Source organism: Artemia sp. Qi Xiang Cuo, chromosome 11, assembly GCF_049724085.1.
Source record: "Artemia sp. Qi Xiang Cuo chromosome 11, ASM4972408v1, whole genome shotgun sequence".
NCBI classification, from domain to species: Eukaryota; Metazoa; Arthropoda; class Branchiopoda; order Anostraca; family Artemiidae; genus Artemia; species Artemia sp. Qi Xiang Cuo.
In genome coordinates, this window is record NC_142804.1 from 6503637 (window position 1) to 6526334 (window position 22698).

General features: G+C 36.1%; 1 protein-coding gene across 1 annotated transcript in view; it reads right to left on the minus strand.

Moving 5' to 3' along the window:
* Nucleotides 1-22698, minus strand: part of LOC148946579 (putative cytochrome P450 49a1) — a 141657-nt gene that overhangs the window by 34205 nt on the left and 84754 nt on the right. The window contains exons 4-6 of the mRNA XM_089097464.1: nucleotides 11572-11728; nucleotides 8973-9221; nucleotides 2985-3191 (exon numbers count right to left, since the gene is read on the minus strand). Coding sequence (XP_088953590.1) covers nucleotides 2985-3191; nucleotides 8973-9221; nucleotides 11572-11728 — 613 coding nt within the window. The remainder of the gene's footprint in view (nucleotides 1-2984; nucleotides 3192-8972; nucleotides 9222-11571; nucleotides 11729-22698) is intronic.

Below are 22698 nucleotides of genomic sequence, written 5' to 3' on the forward strand. Positions count from 1 at the left end.
TTTCTGATAATTTAATCACATTGCATGTCCGTTATATACGAAATCTCAAGGGTGAATTGTTATGTAACGGGGAAAATCATATGTAAGCACGTCTCTGATTGGCTGAGAAGGAGGATGTATCCGACTCGCTGATTGGCTAAGAAGGAAACACGTGATCTAACTGTTTCCGTGAAAGTCATAACATTTGGCTCGAGAAACAACATCAAATACTATTTCTGGATCATCCATATAACAGACATGAAAAACATCAAATAAATCGAACAACAAGTGAGAAAACCATAAAACAGACATGAATTGCTTTTGACATCCATAAATGTGACAAAGTTCCTGTTTTTTCATTCTCACTGAGAAAACCATAAAACAGACATGAATTGCTGTTGACATCCATATATGTGACAAAGTTCCTGTTTTTCAAATTCTCACTGACAAAAACCATAAAACATCCATAATTTGATGTTGACATCCAAGAAAAACATCAAATAAATCGAACAACACACATAACCATCCATGAAAACAACCATAAATGTGACAAAATTCATGGTTTTTCAAGTGAGAAAATTCCTGTTTTTTCATTCTCACTGAGAAAACCATAAACCACGTGGTACTGTTTGGAGTCGGACCCCCTCCTCTACTCGCCCTGACGGATTTTCCGTTTCTGTGCCCTTTGATCTGTGCCATTTTTGAAGAAAGTTTTTGCTGCTGTTATTTCTATACTGTGCTTCGGGATAAAATTTCCTGTGGTGCTGTTTAATTAGTCCTGTACTTGTTTAGTAAAGCAAATTTATTCGTTGGTTGAAATGTACGGAGTGTAGTTTTTTCAGTTTGATCTTTGATCCTAAGTAGCGACGAAGGCCACTCTGTCTTTCCATCATAAGTACAAACAATAAGTAGAAACAACAGTGAACTTTTTTCTACTTGTTGTTTATATTTATCTTTGATCTTCAATGCAGTCTAAGCTAAAAAAAAGTACTTAAAAGTCATCGACTGCATAAGTACTTGTGATCCAAACACTAAAATGCTTTAAAAAGAAGTAAACAAATGGTCAATACTCTTTGGGGCAAGTATTCATAAACAAACAGTACGACGTTCCTCTTGCATGAAGTGAGCAAGTAAGTGATTTGTTAATAAATCTCAATCATAACAGTAAATAAACTCTACGGGCTGTAGGAAAAACAAACCACAAAAACACACGAATAATTACGAACATACAAAAAATACAAATCCATAACAACATCTGTATAATAATAACACAGCATAAAGACAAATGACAAAAACACACATAATAAAACCCGTAAAACCTTAATAAAACAACATAATAACACAATATAGTCACACGTAGAATGGTAATAATGATAACAATAATAAAAGAAATACGCTAGGAATGCCCTATCTCTAGGGTTGTTCAGCTAGTGAAACACTGAAATGCTACTAAAAATAAATCTAATACATTATTTTTCAACACAGTTGCAAAAACATAAAAAAAAAAAATCAGTAGGGATAACAGGTTGGGCAATAATTTGGGCATAGTTTCAAAAAAAGTAATCTTGTACAAAAAGAACAAACAAACCTTGAAGGCACAATTTTCAATCTCCTATAAAACAAAGCCAATGTCAGATACGTCCTTAGCTTTTGATAAATCCTTTTTGTTGTAGAACATGTCATTTTTATGAAGAAACTTTCTCTGAAATTTTATTCCTTTAATTTCTTTTCTTAGTTTTACTGGACCTACGCGAAACACAATTAACTACCTCATGCTGCTTCCACTCCTTTTTTTTCGAAAATCTGCTAAAGATTACTTAAAATTAGCAGATTTTCGGTACGCTTGAAGAAAATATCAATAAGAAAACTTCAAGTCCCACACATTGGACGAAAATAAGGACTCCGTGAACTAAAACACCCCAAATGTTTCCTTCTTTCTCCAAGTAGCATAAATTACCTATTATTGAAATAACCCACCTTACATCTTCCACGTGGAACCCCACTTTAAAGTTGTATTAATCTCCCCATATTTGATCTTTTACATGTCTAAATACTTATTCTTTTATTTCAGGTCAATTTTTGGGAAATTCATACTCGAAAAAAGCCTGTATTTGACAGCACACGTTATTTGTTTACCTTTTACTTTCAGTTTTACTTTTTATTAACTTGTGTAGGCTACTCAAATCTGTCAGTCAAGTCAAAAAGGGGAAAGTTTTGCAAAATACTTTTAAAATAAAACAGTTTTACGGAGAAAAAAAAACTTTAATACAACACAAGAGGGATCTTTCTCTAATTTTAATTAGCTTGTAAGAAAAAAAAAAAAGTCCCTACTTGAAAAAAAAAGTGCCTTCTTGAAAAATCAACAAAATAAAACAAAAACTGCATTTTCGCATAGATAGCCCAATGCATCCTTTGATTCCTCCTGAGGTCGTCAAATAGAACAGATGGTTGTAGAGAGATGAATAAGGGCTCATATGGCCTTTGTTTATGCAAAAACATAAAAAAAAAACTTAAAAAGGAGCAATACGAGATAAAACTATTTCCCAATAGTGATCTTCCATAACAATCGATGACGAACAGCCAACTTTCAAACTCAATGGATCAAAACAGCTTTTATAGTTAATCTTGTACTTTTTGCTTGTGTTTTGTTCGCTTTAAAGCATTTTGTATCACTGAGAACCAGCAACTACTAGGTACTTTGAATGTATCAATATTTATTTAAGATCGAGGGAGAGGATAGTAAGTTAGAGAGCATTAAATAATAAAAACAGATGGAATTAATGAAAAACATCACAAATTATCAGGGAAACTGGAAAAATAATCTTAAAATTTATTTTTTTTGGGGGGGGAGGTCCAAAAATTTTTTGGTTTGTCTATTGACCATGACCCTGTTTAGGCATGCTTTAGTTGGCAGTTTATCTGAGAGTTCCACGGTAAGCTTTGCTGTAAGCTGGTAAATAAAAATAGAGAACTACTGCTAAGAAATATAGACATAAATTAATTACCTTGACAGTAAGAAGCCACATTTCTTGTTCAGCAATTCGACGGCCTATACACATTCTTGGACCGAAGCCAAAAGGTAAAGTGACATATGGGTTTGGTTTAACCTCTAAATCATCCCCTTTTAGCCACCGTTCTGGTAAAAACTTATTTGCTTCTTTGTAATAGCATTCAAGAGTAGACATATATTGATTTGGCATAGTGATCATGGACTAAAAAAGGCAATTTTTATCAGATAACACATTTAAAAGCTGCACTTAGGCGGTTGTTAATATTCATAGATGAACATAAGGAGTGACTTGTAAAGGCTCAACTTCAATTTTTGATCGAACTAAATGACCAAAAAGTTTCCTTCTACTGTAAACAATTATGAAAATTATCTAAACCCCTCCTTCCAAAATTTTAACAAAATCCAGAAAACTGATCTTGATTAAGTTTTTTAAGAGAACTAAAATTGTATTTTAAAATTTGTTAGCATTATGACCGATGAAATACCACTGAGAGCCTTATAAGTTTAGTTTTTTAACTTCTGCACCGTACTTAAGGCTTTCTGCAGTACGCTGCAGTTCTGCCGTGTTCTGCAGCGTACTCCTCATTCGGTTTTGTTGCGTCAATTTTTTTCTTCAGTAAAGCAATGGTTTTACAAATTTCTAAAATTTTAGGGAAATGCGTTCAGTCAGTTTATTTGAACCACATGTTACGGAATCTTCGAAAAAATCATTTTTCTTCGTTTAACGTTTCAACTCCGCTCTTTACTTCCATAAGAAAAACTGAAAAAAAAAAAAAACAGCAATATTGATTTGAAGAAGTAAGATCAAGTTGGAGACACGCTAAGATAACAGTGTTTCTAAACTGAAGCATACTGATTCCATGCTTTTTGTTGGTGCAAAAATACCACCACAAAGCAGCATTTCGCCCAAGCCTGCAATCGAGATTCTGGATAAAGAAATAAAGATCATATATATTGGATGTTTTACTAACCACTTTAGAACAGGAATTGTTCCCGGTTCCCGGTTTTGTTCCCGGTTTGACCGGGAACAAATTGATAAAGTAATGTTTTCTTCCCTATCCAGAGCAAAAGAAATCGCTGAACAACATATCCAAAATCCCCATCTTTAACTCGTTGCAAAATTTGTTTTTTTCGCCGTTTTTGTGTTTGGGTCGAACCCAAAACGAGCAGAAATTACCATAAGTTGGGCGCAAAACCCCTATGCCTTCCCAAGGCCAGAACAAAATTTGCACTATACTGAAAAATAATACAAGTGAATGTGCATTGTCAGTTTAATATACATATACTGATATCTAGTAATCAAAATGTTAAAATTATTTGATTTATTAAAGTTATAAAAGTAAAAACATTTATATTTTTTCAGTAAAGTGCAAATTTTGTTCTGGCCTTGGGAAGGCATAAGAATTTTGTGCCCAACTTATGTTAATTTCTGCTCGTTTTGAGTTTAACTCGGTTATTTATTTTAATTTCTGTTCGTTTTGGGTTTCATTTATTTATCGATGCTGATTTGTGGTAGTTTCGAGCTTGGTAGATTATTTGATTTTATTTTTGCTCATTTTTTGTATAATGGAGTTCTTTACTTTTCTTTGAAAATCTTATTTTGTGGAAAAAGTTTTTTTAATTAATTTCTGTTCGTTTTATATTGACATAGTCTTTTCAGGGAAAAAGAAAATAATGCTTTAAATCTTTTCGTTTTTTAAGACTTTACAGCTTGGCCTGCTATTTGTATGCTGAAGAAAAAATTTCAGCAATTTTTAACAACATACACTCTTTTAAAAACCTGGACACAAATAGTAATGATTAACTTAATTTCATGGCTCCTCTAGTTGACCTGCAATGGAAAACTTAATACCATTCACAAAAATATCTATTTACTTTCTTTGATAGCTTGGATACACTTACACTATTTTGATTTAGTTAAATTTTAAGAGCAGAAGTAAACTCGAAAGTTTGAACACAATACCCTCAGTCGTTCGTGAGATACTGCTGAGATCACAGTGCATTATCACAGTGCATTTTGATTAAATCTTGAGGCAACATTTAGTTTTTAAACATAATGGGCAAATGGAAGGGTGGGAGTGGAAGGGGGATTAGTTGCCCTCCAATCAATTTCGACTATTAAATAGGGCATCAGCCCTTTCTATTTTCAATCGAATGAGCCCCTTTTGAAGTTCTCACAACAACCCCTTTGATACGAAGTGCCCTGGTCTAAACAAAAACAACAACAAAAAATATTACTAATCACTTTCGACTATTAAAAAGGGAACTAGCCCTTTGAATTTCAAATCAAATGAGCCCTTTTCTCAAGTTTCTACGCCAAAGTCTTCTATAAAAACATTACATGCCCCCAGGGCATAACTTAAAACCCTTGCCCTGAGGGTTGTGGGGGAATGTCCTCCTCAAAAATATATTTTCTATCAGGAAATCATCCACGCTGAACAAAATGGCTATCTAAAAATTTTGATTGGATGGGTTTGGGGGAATGGGGGGCATGGGGAGGGGGGGCTAGTTGCCCTCCAATCACTTTCGACCGTTAAAAAGGGCACTATCCCTTTGAATTTCCAATCAAATGAGCCCCTTTTGAAGTTTCTATGACAACGCCTTCTATAAAAACCTTATATACCCCAGGATATAACTTAAAACCCTTGCCCTGAGGGTTGTGGGGGAGTGTCCTCATCAAAAACGAATTGTATATCTGAAAATCAACTACGCTGAACAAAATGCCTATCTCAAAATTTTAATTGGATGTGTTTGGGAGAATAATGGGCGTGGGGCAGGGGATAGTTCCCCTCCAATCACTTTTCGACTAATAAGAATGGAACTAGCCCTTTGAATTTCCAATCAAATGAGCCCCCTCTGAAGTTTCTATGACAACGCCTTCTATAAAAAACCTTATATACCCCAGGATATAACTTAAAACCCTTGCCCTGAGGGTTGTGGGGGAATGTCCTCTCAAAAACATATTTTCTATCTGGAAATCAACCACGCTGAACACAATGGCTATCTCAAAATTTTGATTGGATGTGTGTGGGTGACTGTTGGACGTGGGGGGGGGCTAGTTGCCCTCCAATCACTTTCAACTATTAAAAAGGGCACTAGCCCTTTGAATTTCCAATAAAATGAGCCCCTTTTGAAGTTTCTACGACTACGCCTTCTATAAAAACCTTTTATACCCCAGGATATAACTTAAAACCCTTGCCCTGAGGGTTTTGGGGGAGTGTCCTCCTCAAAAACGAATATTATATCTGCAAATCACCTACTCTGAACATAATGCCTATCTCAAAATTTTAATTGGCTGGGTTTGGGAGAATAATGGGCGTGGGGCAGGGGATAGTTCCCCTCCAATCACTTTTCGACTAAAAAGAATGGAACTAGCCCTTTGAATTTCCAATCAAATGAGCCCCCTTTGAAGTTTATATGACAACGCCTTCTATAAAAACCTTAAATACCCCAGGATATAGCTTAAAACCCTTGCACTAAGGGTTGTTGGGGAGTGTCCTCCTTAAAAATATATTTTCTATCTGGAAATCCACTGCGCTGAACAAAATGGCTATCTTAAAGTTTTGATTAAATGTATTTGGGGAAATGATGGGCGTGGGGGGGGGGGCTAGGTGCCCTCCAATCACTTTCGGCTATTAAAAGGGTACTAGATCTTTGAATCTCCAATCGAATGAGCCTGTTTTGAAGTTTCTACGACAACGCCCTCTATAAAAACCTTAGATGCCCTCGGGGCATAAATTACTACCCATGCCCCGACGACTCTGGGAGACTTTCCTCCTCAAAAACATGTTTTCCATCTGAAAATCAACTATGCTGAACAAAATGGCTATCTCAAAATTTTGATTGGATGTGTTTTGGGGAATGATGGGCATGGGGGAGGACTAGTTACCCTCCAATCACTTTCGACTATTAAAAAGGGCACTAGCCACTGCAATTTCCAATTGAATGAGCCCTCTTCGAAGTTTCTATGACGACTCCTTCGATACGAAGTGCCCGGGAATGGAGAAAAAAAAAACAACACATTGTGCCCACATCGTTCTTTACTTAGGCAGTGCTAGCGCGCTGCCTATGAAAAGGTGGGCGTGAGAGGGGGCTTAGTTACCGTCTAATCACTTTCAACTATTAAAAAGGGCACTAGCCCTTTGAATTTCCAATCAAATGAGCCTTTTTTGAAGTTTCTATGACAATGCCTTCTATAAAAAGCTTATATGCCCATAGGGCATAACTTAAAACTCTTGCCCCAAGGGTTGTGGGGGAGTGTCGTCCTCAAAAAAATATTTTATATCGTGAAATCCACTACGCTGAACAAAATGGCTATCTCAAAATTTTGATTGGATGTGTTTGGGGGATTGATGGGCGCGGGGGGGGGGGGGTTAGGTTCCCTCCAAACACTTTCGACTAATAAACGGGCACTAGCCGTTTGAATTTCCAATCGAATGAGCCTTTCTTGAAGTTTCTACTACAACGCCTTCTATAAAAACCTTATATGCCCCGAGGGTATAACTTAAAACCCTTGCCCCGAGGGTTGTGGGGAAGTGTCCTCCTTAAAAAGATATTTTCTCTCTAGAAATCAACGACGCTGAACAAATTGGCTATCTCAACAGTTGGTTAGGATGTGTTGGGGGGAATGATGGGCGTGGGGGGGGGCTAGTTGCCCTCCAATCACTTTCGACTATCAAAAAGCCCTTTGAATTTCCAATCGAATGAGCCTTTTTTGAAGTTTCTTTGACAACGCCTTCTATAAAACCTTATATGCCCCCAGGGCATAACTTAAAACCCTTGCCCCGAGGGTTGTGGGGGAGTGTCCTCCTCAAAAAGATATTTTCTATCTGGAAATCAACTACGCTGAACAAAATAGTTATCTCAAAATTTTGATTGGATGTGCTTGGGGGAATGATAGGCGTGGGGGGGGGCTAGTTGCCCTCCAATCACTTTCGACTATTGAAAAGGGCACCATCCTTTTGAATTCCTAATTGAATGAGCCTTTCTTGAAGTTTTTACGGCAACGCCTTCTATAAAAACCTTATATGTCCCAAGGGCATAACTTAAAACCCTTGCCCCGAGGGTTGTAGGTGAGTGTCCTTCTCAAAAATATTTTATCTATCTGGAGATCAACTACGCTGAACAAAATTGCTATCTCAAAATTTTGATTGGATGTGTTTGGGGGAATGATGGGCGTGGGAGGGGGGGGGTAGTTGCCCTCCGATCACTTTTGACTATTAAAAAGGGTACTAGCCCTTTGAATTTCCAGTCTAATGAGCCTTTTCTGAAGTTTCTTGGACAACGCCTTCTATAAAAACCTGATATGCCCCCAGGGCATAACTTAAAACCCTTGCCCCGAGGGCTGTGGGGGAGTGTCCTCCTCAAAAAGATATTTTCTATCTGGAAATCAACTACGCTGAAATAAATAGCTATCTCAAAATTTTGATTGGAGGTGTTTGTGGAAAGGATGGGCGTAGGGGGGGGGGGCTTGTTGCCCTCCAATCACTTTCGACTATTAAAAAGGGCACTAGCCCTTTCAATTTCCAATCGAATGATCCTGTTTTGAAGTTTCTACGACAACTTCGACACTTTCAACTATTAAAAAGGGCACTAGCCGCTCCAATTTGCAATCGAATGAGCTCTTTTCGAATTTTCTATGACAACTTCTTCGATACGAAGTGCCCGGGTATGGAGAAAAAAACAACACATTGTGCCCACATCGTTCTTTACTTAGGCAGCGCTAGACCGCTGCCCATGACTAGTCAGTCCAAGCGATTAGGTTTTGCTATAAAAGGAAGCCCATAAAGTAACTCGTTTCCGACTACGCTGCACCTCTCGACTGCAACCACAAAATAATTGAGAACGCAAGACGGCTCAAATTAGTGTAAGATTGTCGCAGATCAATAATATAAACATTATAAAGAATTCATTATTCCCGTAATAAATTGATGGCAGCAATGGGATTCAAAGAGTAAGAAAGGAAAAAAAATAAAGTACTTACACCTTTTGGAACTTGGTAACCACAGATTACCATGTCTTTATTATTGTATCTGGAATTACCAAAAACGGCAGGCGATAGCCGAAGGCTTTCTTTGACGCAAGCTTTTAGATATTTCATGTCAGTTAAATTCTCTGGTTTCAGCTTGGCATCAGGTGTTGGAAGAAATCTGCGTATTTCTTCTCGAAGTTTTTCCTGTTTGTCTTGATTTCGAGCAAGATGATAAAATATGAATGATTGAGTACATGATGTCTGAAAATAAAGTTTTGGAAAAAACTATACCGTATTTCTAACATCTTTAAGATATATATATATATATATATATATATATATATATATATATATATATATATATATATATATATATATATATATATATATATATATATATATATATATATATATATATATATATATATATATATATATATATATATATATATATATATATATATATATATATATATATATATATATATATATATATATATATATATATATATATATATATATATATATATATATATATATATATATATATATATATATATATATATATATATATATATATATATATATACTTGACATTAAGTATAAAAAAACAAGTTTTTTCGACTGAAAATAAGGAGAAGCAATAAAACTGGAAACAAATAGAAATTATTACTTATATGAGAGGAGTTTCTCCTCTTCAAAACCTCGCTCTTCACGCTAACGATTTTGTATTTGTAAAAAACTTCCTATTTTTCTAATTAAATAAACTTGTGTTTCAAGGGTCGTTCTTAAAGAACTGGAACAAAATTCACACTTTAGCGTCAAGAGCGAGGAGTTGAGGAGGGGTTAAACCTCTTCATATACGTAATAAGTTCTGTTCGTTTTAATTTTTAATATTGTTTCTTACTTTCAATTGAAAAAACCCTTTTTTTTCTATTTTATTTCTGATCGTCATGCCGAGAGATCTGGCTCCATCTCTACGAAAACACCCCCCCCCCCCGCTGATTTATCCTCTAGATAATAAGCTCCTAGTGAAAATTTAACCTGGACAATTACAATTAACATCTTTACGCATAAAATTGAGTCGGCAAAGGGAAAGCAAGACATAAGAAGAATTTTGCATAGGAATTCTAGCATATTCCCCCAGTTTAAAATTTCTCCTGACAAATTAAATATTTGTCATATCTTTCCCTGTCAATTCCATGTAATATCTTTCCATCTAAAAACTAATTTTGACCTTCTGAATTTTGATTAATGAACTAATTTTGAACATCTAAAAACTAATTTGGCCATTGTATTTAACTTGGATGTAATAAAACGATAAGCACACTTTTCACAGAATCTTCAGATAAATTAATTTGCCGCGCTTGCCGAATAAAATCCTATTCCGACAAATTTTTGAAATTTTTCCCAAAGAGCTTTTGGATCTGCGGGATTACCAAAAACAAGAAGCTCTGCGAAGAGTATTCACATTACAGAATGTATTTTGGACAGTGCCGATTCTTCTGCGGCATCAAACCACTGTTTATCATCGAACTTAAAGCCATGAGCCAGACATATTTGTTTGTATGTTGTATAAAGGATGTTATTCACAGTTTTGCGATATTCAAAACTCGTTGCATTATTCACATGATAGAGAAGTACTCGCAAATAGATGCACTCGGAATGAGAAAAAAAATTTATGGCAGAAAATGCCACTACAATGTGGTTTGTCAAAATGGGACTCAGAATCTCCTGTTTAGGTAACCAAACCATGAAAAAACGATCGTCTCTACTAAATTTGCATTCATAAGGATTTTGAACATCCTTAGGCAATACTGCATGCCTTAGGGAAAAAAAAAAAACACATTGCCGTGGTTTCTCAGGAGTAGAGATTGGGGCTCAAAATCTCCCGTTCAGAGTTTTAGACCATTAAAAATCGATTTGCTGGCCAAGAATTTCCATTCTCTGCCATTTTGATCGTGTTGAGCAAACATTGATATTTGGTGGCACAAAATCATTTTTATTACTTAAAAAGAGAACTATATATTGCAATTTTGTTTTAAGTAAAACCTCTCCTAACATTCTATGACCCCCGGTTCAATTCAATTGCTCCTGGAAAAAAAAAAAAAGGATGTCAATGCTATCCAAGCAAAAAGTGATTTTTCTTGTTGTTCGAAACGGAGGGGGGAGAGGGCAACAATTCTCCTGTAAATGATTTTCGATCATGGTAATTCCAATGACGTATTTTTGTATCGACCTGACGCCATTTTGAGTGGTTTTGACTTGTTTTCAAATTTCCCATAAACGTGTTGTCGGCTATAAACTTTTACTACTTTAAGATTAACTGTAATAAAAGATAGTTATTGTTCCTGAAGCAGCTACAAATGATATTTATTCTCACTAGACACTTTTTCTTCAAACCAGATTTTTAAACTTTTGGCCTTTTTTGGCCGTGGTTCGCTCTTTATTTACATGACCTAATGGCATTATGTCTTATCATGTTAATGCAATGGTAGCCAAGCAGAGTTATCACTGATATGTTTGCCAGAACTCCCTAAGTGCCTTTATAACCTTTTTTATGGAGAGACAATACGGTTTGAGAAGCAATTTGAAAATGAATAAAATATACCGTGTCAATACCAGCCATTAAAAGATCCATTGCCATTATAACAGTGTCCTTAATGCTTAGACCACGATCCAAGATTGATTCCAAAATTGTCACATCTGATCCCTCAGGTTTATTCTTCAGTTTGGCAAAAGCATTGTTGATGTGTTTTAGTGAGACTCTAAAAAAGAAGTTTTCATCTATCCTTTATGGGTGTTAACAAAGGAGGCGAATTGGGGGACTTATCTTCAATCATTTCGAAATCAAAAGTATGCCAGAAGTACAAAATTTCATCATGTTCAAAAAAATTTTGAGATATTTTCAAACTCATTTTTTAAAAATCTTTCCACCTCTTCTCAGCTAAACATGCAAAAGATGCTTGCCCTTTTCTTACCCCTAAGCATAGTACAAACATCTAGGAATTAGGATCAAACTAAAAAATATCTGCCACCAAGGGTCTCGGGGGTGTATAAACGTCCATCCCATATACTTTGGTTAAGAGCTCATTACTAGTAGGGGGAAAATTACTTCTACGACATGCCTTCCCTTTTTCCATAGGATTTCTATGACATGCCCTCCTTTCTTCGATAGCATTTCTACGAAATGCTCTGTGACGTCACGACATGCCTTGGGAAGATTCCAGCGACATCTGTAGGAACATAGCATAGGATTCCCGTGACAAAGATTGGAAAATAGCATAGGATTCCTTTGACATGCCCCGTGACATCACAACAGCCCTGGGAGACTTCCCATTACACCCCCAGGTGTTCCAGTATTTCCTCTAGTAGCCGCCACTTATCTCAATTCGTAGCAATTTTTGGCACAATGCTTTTCTATACTTCCCATAAAAATATAAAATAGAAGCCCCCATATAGGAGTCACGTTTCGTACTTTCCTTGTCCCAGGACCCCTAAAAACAGATGATCCATGCAAAGCATTCATTCTCGGGGGTGCTATAAATATTTTAGACAAGGAAGAATTTATATTAATCTTATATTACCTGTTGAAGGTGAAACAACTATCTGGAAAATAATGGATAATTCTCGTTAGCAAGAAGCGAAACTCTTTTTTCTATTATTTTCTAATCCCCCTCCAAACCCCGTCGCTCCCTCCACCACATTATGTTGCCTATAATCATTTTCAACTCATATTATCCATTATTGACAATCTACCAGCCCAAATCCTCCTCCCCCACCAGGAAAGAATTAGTCTATTCAAAAGAAATTATTCTTGTTCGGTAATGCGTTATTCCAGAAAAGTGCTCATTTTTGTCCCCTGCGTTTATATATGAGCTGTCAAATGTATCGCACACTCCTTTGTCTAAGCAAAAAACATGTGTGAATAGGCCACTATCTCTATGGAAAGGGGACCCTTGTCAACAATTAATAAATAATGCGAAGAAGGCTAGCTTTGCTGTCAATTAATTAACCCTACGGGAGAATGACCGATTTTTCGATCAGCTTAGGTCAGTAATTCTAGGCTAGTTCATTTCTCGCAAGTTGTGTAATAAAACATTTGATTTCCCACAAATTCTACTCTTTGCCTTCTTGAAAAGGGGGATGAGTCTACTGGGTAGATGTTTTGAGTCCAGGATTTTATATCCAATTAAATGGTCTTAATTTTGAATTCTAGGATTTTATCCGGTCTTTATGTGATTAATAGTTTAAAAGGCATTCTAGACAAAATAATGCCTTCCAATAAATCATGTTTTCTTCCCTAGATGGGGGGGGGGGGACGATTTTCAATAGTTGTTTTCTCTAGTATATTTATCAAAAAATTCTAGTCTAGCTACTTTTTGCTTTCCTGGAAAGGGGGATGAGTCTGAGAAGGTATTTTGGGACCGAGATTTTATAACCATTTAAATGGTCTCAATTGCGATCCGAATTTTTGAATTATTGACTTGAAATTGAAGCACTTTTAGCCTTAGACGCTTGAATAATGCTAGTTTTGTTTAAAGCTTAAATACCTACACATAAAGTTGGCAATGAAATGCGATATTCCAACAATGATAAGTGAAAATGGCTTAGTTACCACAAATTCACCCCAAGTAAAGTCTTCTCAAGCTAGATTATATCCAGGGGGAACAGGTTTGACCCAAACTAGAACATCTTTTACCCCTATATCATTACATGATCCTCAAGTAATGGACCTCTCGCATTACATTTAGATTTATACTAAATGTTATTTTCTTCTCTGTTCTTCTATAGATGGGGGCGGTATTTCCAATAAAAAATGTTTTTTACACTAAATCTTGTTTTATTTTCTAAGATTTCCCTGTCCTTCCCCTCCGAGCAAGAGGGCAAGGACCAATGATGCAAGTCCTTTAAGAGCGTCAGTGATTGCCTGAGCCGGTCCTTTTAGGCAGACCCTAGGCCAAGCCCCTACGCCCTCTATGCAAGCTGTGTTGACCAAGCCATCCAGGAGTGTGATACACCAAACCCGTGCTCCCCATTTTGCAATGTCTGGGCCTTCAAGAGCTGCACAAGCCCAAGCTCATACAGCTGCAAGCACATCAGAAGACAATGGACTGTCTGCATAAGACTGTAAAGTCGCTGCCCTATCGACGCAGTTTGAAGATGTAAGTAAATTTAATTTTTTTAAGCTAATGTATAATCTATTCTTTTTTTCTGAATCTATTCTTTTCTGAAGTTCTCGGCCTACTAAAAACATTTTTTTGCTAATTTTTTTACTTGTTAAAAAAAGCGCTCCTAAGACATTAAAAGTATTCCAGGGGCTTTTCTTTAGAAATTTTTAAGCCTTACTCTTTAGTTTTGACTTTCTGGTAATTTTTATTCGCTGGAATATTGAAGTTTCAAGTTAAATTCCAGCTCCCCTTAGTTTTAAAGACCTCCATCGCACCAAAGAGATACCTAAAAATAAGAAATTCTTTTCAACCTAAGTTTTCAGTCTACTTTCGTCTTATTTTCAGGTCATGAAGGGGAGTTTTCACTCTGATAAAAGTCGTAAATTTATTGCGACGCAAATTTCTCGCAAATTTTTTAAGTTGTCGCAGAAAATGCTCTTTTCTAAATATAAATTCCTTAAGCTAATAAAGGTTACTCGCTATTTATTGGGTATATGTGCTATTGCACTTAAATTTTTTTTTAGGGGGGGGAGGAATCTGCCCCTCACTAGTTCTAATGCTCCCACCCATAATCGCTCCTTCGGCCCTTTATACCTATGAGGCATATTCTTTTTCAGACCGATTTCGACCAATTAATACGCAGTATCTTGAGTGAGCTCCTATAACCAGCAACCACAGACTAGGCACATGAAATACCTGCAAGGCTCGATGATATGCATATTGTAATTCCCCCCGGTAAATTTTAAAACTCTTAACTGCTAGTAGGGATTTGTTACATTTATACAAGTAGTTTGGCCCAATGGAGGCCATTACATACATTTGGAAAGTAGTAAGGGTCTATAGTGCCGACGGTTCAGGGTACCCTTTTATAGCTTACAATACAATGACGCATTTCAATAAGTAGTATAGTGTCTAAGACTTCTATACCCATTCTTAACTCTTCTTTTATCCATACTGCATTGTGTTCCAATGAGATGATATGCTCTTATAATTTTTTCTAGGCTCACATACCATCGCCAGGGGCGTAAATTGGGAGGGTGTTCCTGCCACCACCTCAATTTCAAGATAATGTATTATCGTCACCACAGAAATATGGACGCGAGGGGGTTTGAGGGTGGGAGTGAGTCTGACTCGTTTAGCTCTCACTGTGTTTAATTTAGAAAGTTTTTTGCGGGGTCTTGGCCTTGACAAAGACTATGAATGGGTAGACCGTTTACCATTAAGTGGGGTCAAGACAGCACTAGCCCTGGAGATTGATTTAGGGAAGCAAAGTGGTGCCGGATCACCCCCAGTATTGCCTGACTTGTATTTGGCAGATGCCAATTTGCACAACATTAATGTTGATAGGGCTGAGTTAGGGAACCCATTCAACTCTCTTACAAGTGGTAGCATCCATACGGATTCTAGTGGTATAGTGCACCCCTATGTCAGCAACATTCGGGCACTTCTTGAAAACCATATGAGACAGGCGGATGATAGGGACAGCATTAAAGCATCCATCGTGCTTAAAATATTTTTTAAAAAGCAAGTACGGGTGATTTTAACCCGTGTTATATAAAAACGAAGATGCAGACGCTTCATCCGGTCTTACAGAATTTTGAGGGTGTTTTTCAGACTGAGTAGGGGAAAATTTTTAATAGGTTGGAGGTGTATAATAAAAACGGGAGTGGGGTGGTGGTTTTATTTATTGAAAAAAAGAAGTACATATCAAATTTTTTTAAAAAGAATTTGTTTTAAGAGGCAAAAGGGGGAAGGGTAACTTTAAAAAATATAATGCAAATTTGAGGGGGTGTCAAGGTGTACAACACTTTCGTTTTGACACAGGTTTGGAGTGTTTCAAATATTTTCTTCTTGTGAAGGGACATAAACCTATGAAGATGAATGGTATTAGTAAGACATATTTGGACAGTTTGACAATTAATGGGGGCGAGGAGGGGTGAGAATTTCCTGAAGTAGATTTTAATTGCTTATAGGGACATTATCATATACCGTTAAAGGGAATAGATATTTTTGAGCGGGCAAACGAGCGTTTGAAGATTGGGGTTAGAGTGTTAAAGTTTGATGAAGAATACGAAGAAGGAGAACTTAGTAATAAAAAAGGGGTAATATATTCCGTAAGGGCTCCGTCCATTGAATCAGCGATGCGCTGGGTATGGCTTCTTTACGAGCATTCCAAAGATGTCGGTTCAACTGGATATTTTTTTCCAATTCTAAATATTAGTCGGCTTTTAAGTGAGGGTAAGAAGTACACTTCACGCCATTACTTTCCAATTTGCCTATCCGGTTTCCATACAGAATTAAAATTAAAAAAATCAGTGGAAACACTGCAATCGTCATGGATACCAGTCCATCGAGACAGTTTACGGAGACAATAATATCTTGCGGTTCAAAAGTTTTCTGAAAACGTTCCTGCAGAATGACAAGGTTGTATTAGACATTGAAGCTGCACTCACGGATGTGTAAGATCCATCAATTTGAATCGTGTCAAAGAACATGAATCAATTGCAATCTATTTTGCCCATGCGAAAAGAGACTCTAGTACTACCATGCAATTGGTAGATTTAGTTGAGACATTGAGTGGGGAAGATTGTGTTGGCACAGTTATGGTTGCACTTAATAAAACAGCTAATAAGGCAATATCGCGGCTGCGCGACACACAATATCAAATGAATCTATCACCAGAAGAAGAGATGGCTATTGAAAATAGGAATATAAGTTGGGTTTACCAAAAGAAAATTTCTGGGGGTAGTATGAAAGCCCGCGACCCTGACCATTTGTGGCAAGAAAGTTCATCTAGGGGGTGTCACTTTTGGGGGAATGCACATAAATCGTGTAATATAAACGCTAGGGAGAAATACTTTGCACCGGTTTACATGCACTCATCCAACTATGATATGAAATTCATATTACCAGCGTTGGCACGATTGAAGGAAGGTGAAGTTGTAGATGGCGCATGGGTAGATAGTTCTTTTTAATATAGTATCATATCTAAATCATTTGAAAAGTTGCTAGTATTAGAATTTAAATTGCAGAACAATTGATAATGGTAAAATATGCTTGAATAATATCCGTTTCTTAGATTCCTATAGCTTCTTCCCCAAATTTTCAAGTCAACTCATTCATGTACAAAGAAATGCCGATTTTAATAGTTTTCCCCTCCTTAAACGGCATTTTCCAGATGAGGAACTGTATGATTTATTAACTTGTAAGGGCATATACCCTTACGATTACTACAGCTCCATCTTGAAGCTAAGTTTGGAAACATTACCGCCCATCGCAGAGTTTTATGATTCACATCACAATCATCAATGAACCACTGCCAATTATGTATTTGCCAAGATGGTTTGGTCTCAGGGAGGGTGTAAAAATGGGTGGGGTTATTGTAAAATGTACCTGGCCAGTCATGTATTGTCGTTGTTGGATATTGTGTGTAAAAATACAGACCAAATTTACAACAAATTTGGGTTGGATAGGGGGTATTATTATTCTACTGCTCATTTGGTCATGGATTTACTTCTTAGAACTAGTGGAGCAGAAATAGGTCTGATCGCGTGGATCAGCACTTATTTGTAGATAGATCCATACGGAGAAGGTATGTTTTCCACGGGGATCGTATCCTTAAAACTGATCCGACTGGACAACGCACCGGTGAAAATTGAATGCCGTTTTCTTGGATATGAATTCCCTTTATCCGTGCGCGATATCTTACTTTTATTTGCAGTGTGGGAATTACTAATGGCTTGACAACCCTTCTACTCCAGATTTCCCCAGTATTCACACTGTTAAGAAGAATAGACCACAAGGGTGGTTTTTACAAATTGATGGAGAAATACCTTTGGAACTTTTGAATTGATAAAGGACTTTACCGTGCATAAATAGACCGGTGCCTAGGGATCCTTTGAGTCCCTATAATTTATCTCTGGTAGAAAATAAGGGTATGCACTGTACACCTTCGAATCAAAAGCTTATAGAAAACCTTGAACTGAAGTGGAATATTTCTTTATTACACCCAACAAGAGTTGTGGCGATGTTGTAACAGACCCAAAAGAGTGTGCCCGAATTATTGCAGATCCAAACTTTAAATTATTCATGATCATAAAGTCCAATATAGTCCTTTTATGTAGAAAAAAAGATACATAGTTTTAAATAAAAACATTGCCACTGGCATTGCCGTTTTGGAAATTTAAAATAAAACTCATGCTGGAGTTTTATTACAATGTGTGCAAGTGTCAATGATCGATTTAGGGACAAGTTCAAGTTTATTACGGGGAAGCAGATTTATTATTTTTAAAAATTTAAAACAGATAATTTATTATACGATTTGGAAAATGGCGAGTAAAATAGCTCCTGGATGGATTATACTAACTGGGACGAGTCCACTTATCCGGAGCTAAGGAAGCGCCAGGCCCCAAATCAATTATTAAAATTAAAATTCGAGACAGGGAGCGACTTGGTATCCCACGCTGTGTTTCCGGATCTGAAGGTGTACTGCGTGCAGACAAACAATGAGGTTGCCAAAAAATGCTGCAAGGGTATGCCGTCGCACTGTTTAAGGGAAAATTTAACCATGAGTGTTTATAGAAACTGTATAGAAAATAATATATTTCCAAGAGCGAGTGTCATGGCCATTTACACTTTAAAATAAAAAAAGCTATACAGGTCAGGTCGAGATAAATGCCATGTCCACCATATTGAATAAAGTCTAATTACGTATGGACGGTATGAAGGTACTACCACATGATCACTACCAGACTTCAGATCGAGTTGAATTTGTTACTTATAGGCGATAACTCGGTCTGGAGAAAGCCCTATAGTTGGAGGGAAGGGGGCCATCATTGGTGGGAGGAGGGCTGTTTTTCCGTTTCCAGCTCAGCTCTACTTTTTTATCTAGTCATTTATATTTTATATTTGCGTTGCGCAAAGTGGTAATTTTAAGTGCTTATTTTTATATATTTGTAAGTGTTTATCAATTCTATATTAATAAAAAAACTTTCCAAAAAATAATTTTTTCAAAGAAAATTAAAAGCCATTTTAAACTTAAGCTCAACAGATACAAATACCTTTTAAAATTCAAACTCAAAACGACCAGAAATTATTATTAAAGAATAAATGAAACCCAAAACGCACAGAAATTAGATAAACAATTATAGCAAAAATATAAAGTAATAATATAAATGAATAAATAAATCTTAAAGCGAGTAATGCTTAAATTGAATATGAGAATCAAGCATAAAACGAAAAAAATATTTTCCTCTTGAAGTATAAATGAAACTTAAAACGAACAGAAATTAAATACACAATCAATGCAAACAAACATACAATAGATATAAAGGTTAATTAATAAACAAATCTTAAAACGAGTAAAACTTAAATTGAATATGCAAATCAAGCTTTAAACGAACAAGAATCACTACAAACAAGAGTTTGGTTATGACCTCCTTCTCTCACTGTAAAAGTATAAAACCTACTGCGTAATTTTTGTTATCATCATATATCATATATGTCTATCTCAAAATTTTCATCAGATGATTTTGGAAAAAGAAGGAGGGGGGGGCTAGCTGCCCTCTGATCTCTTTTGACTATTAAAAAACGAGCTAGAACTTTCAATTTGCAATCAAATGAGCCCTCTCTGAAGTTTATACGATTATCCTTTTCATAAGAACCATATATGCCCCAGGGCATAATTTACAACGCTTGTCCCCGGGCCCTAGGGGGTTGTGAAGACACCCGGTTTTTTATCTGACTTTTGAGCAATTTTTCACTTAATGCTATCTCAAAATTTTTATTGGATGGGTTTGGGGAAAAAGGAGGAGTGGGGGGTGCTAGTTACCCTACAATCTTTTTTGACTCTAAAAAAATGAACTACAGCTTTCAATTTCTAATCAAATGAGCCATCTCTGAAGTGTTTACGAGCATCCCTTCAATAAGAATCATATATTCCCCCACAGCATAACTTAAAATACCTGCCCTCGGGCCCCTTGGGGGCTTTATCAACCCCAGGTGTTTCGTTATATGGCCTTTAAACTATTAAAAAAAACAATCTCAAAGTTCTCATCGGAGGGGTTTGAGGAAAAAAGGACATGGAGGGGGGGGGGACTCAAAATTTTGAGTGGATGTGTTTTGGGAAATGGTGGGCGTGAAAGGGGTGTTAGTTGCCTTCCAATAACTTTCGACTATTAAAAAGGGCATAACCAACTCAAATTTCCAATTGAATGAGCCCTTTTCGAAGTTTCTACGACAACTTCATCGATACGAAGTTCCCTGCTCTAAAGGAAAAAAATAATAAATATTACATTGTGCCAACATCGTTCTTGTATGGCCCCCGGGTATAACTTAAAACCCTTGCCCTGAGATTTTTGGGGGAGTGTCCTCCTCAAAAACATATTTTCTATGTGGAAATCAACTACGCTGAACAAAATGGATATCTCAATATTTTGATTGAATGTGTTTGGGGGCATGATGGGCCAGGGGGGGGGGGCTAGTTGCCCTACAATCACTTTTGACCCCTAAAAAGGGCACTAAAACTCTTGATTTCCATTAGAATGAGCCCCCTTTGAAGTTTGTACGACGACCCCTTCCATATGAAGTGACCTTTGGAAAAAATAATAATAATAAAACATTGGAGCCGTATGTCCTTTACTATAGGCAACGCTATAGCGTTGCCTCTGATTTTCTTGTTACGGTCCCACCACGGGCCCTTGCCCTGCCCAGGCCTCATTGCAGGCTGCCGCAATGACCAAAGTGGCACCTTCCGTCCACCGGCCGTTGTGGGTGCTGGCCCGGCTGCTGCAGCAGTCCAGGCGCTCCCAGTGTTAAAGTGTCAATTTTAACGTTCAAGTACTTTCCACTGCCATTATACATATATATATATATATATATATATATATATATATATATATATATATATATATATATATATATATATATATATATATATATATATATATATATATATATATATATATATATATATATATATATATATATATATATATATATATATATATATATATATATATATATATATATATATATATATATATATATATATATATATATATGCGCGTAGTCACTGATATTTTTGATGATGAAATTACTGTATATCTACCCATGAATAGTAAAAAAGGTCATTAGTCGCTATCATGACGCTGAAGAAGCTACATGAAAACAGACATTTATTTTCCGTCCTAGCCAATTCAAAACCGCGGCTTAGGAAATCTATACTCAAACACGGCATTGATATAGAATTCATTAATCTCTTAATAAAACTTTATTTAAATTTAACGGAAGGTAATGTTCAACTGTCAAAAGGTGTTAGAAAACAGACAAGGCAACATCGTTCAGTTGTACGTGCCTTATCCAGCAAAAAGACAGGAAATTGTAAAAAAACGGCTTGTTCAATCGGGTGGTACTTTCTTTTGATTGTTACTGCTGATAATCTCTGGACTTGTAAATACTATTCCCTAGATGGCTAAACCCTATAAATTGACACCAATTGAACCTGCTCTTTCATCTAAAGAACACTTTGAAAATAATATTGTTAAATTTATTACCAATGAAACAATTGCCTATAATGAAAAATTTATTTTGCTGCAAAATGCCCTTCGACAAGTCAATAAACATAAAACTTTTCGTGACAAACCAATCAAAGTAAATTTTGTTGATCAACCTTCTGAAAGAACTGAAAGTTTTGAATTTTGAAAAAACCGAAAAAAGAACAAGAAGATATATTAACAAGTGTTGTAGACTTGTTGCCTCCATCCTATCTTGAGCAAATTAAATGACTGTTGACGTGTCTCGCTGAAAATGAACAAATTTACGAGAAAAAGAATGAAGTTATAAACCAGGGTAAGAGTTAAAATTTAATTGATTTGTTATCAGATTTGATTGCAAATCGTAAAAGACTCAAAATCTTTGATAGTCATTTATATAAATTTTTAAAGTCGTCAAATTTTCTCAAAAGTCTAATTGCAAATAAATATGTTTTAAACGATTATGAGAATTTGAAGAAATATCTCGAGATATTTCATTGAATAGTACACCGAGTGGGCCTGGTAAGGGTTTTGAACGAACGCGTCTTTCCACTCATTTAGTAACCAAAAAGGTACTGGACCATTACGTTCAAAATGGATCAGGTTTTGAAAGGTATTTATCGAAATATTTTAGAACCAGGAAGCTTAAGTTCTCCCACTACATTTACTCAAGTTACCGTAATTGAAAGAAACTAATAAAAAAGTATTTACAGAGGGAACCCAGTTATACTCTACATCGAAATCATACAACTAGAGGTCGTGACTATCGAAAAACTAAAGCCTTTTACCCCTTGCATATATTACAAGCAGATCTTTTGACTCTAGATGCGATTCAAAGACGTCATAATATACTGTACTAATATATCTTACTTGCAACGGGTGTTTTGAGTCGCTATGCATATCCAGTTCCACTGCAATCAAACCGAAGCGATGATGTTGCTAAAGCTCTTGAATCTATATTTTGAACAAGATTCGTATAGAAAAATTCAAACAGATCGCAGAAGTGAATTTGATAATCCAAATGTAAAAATACTT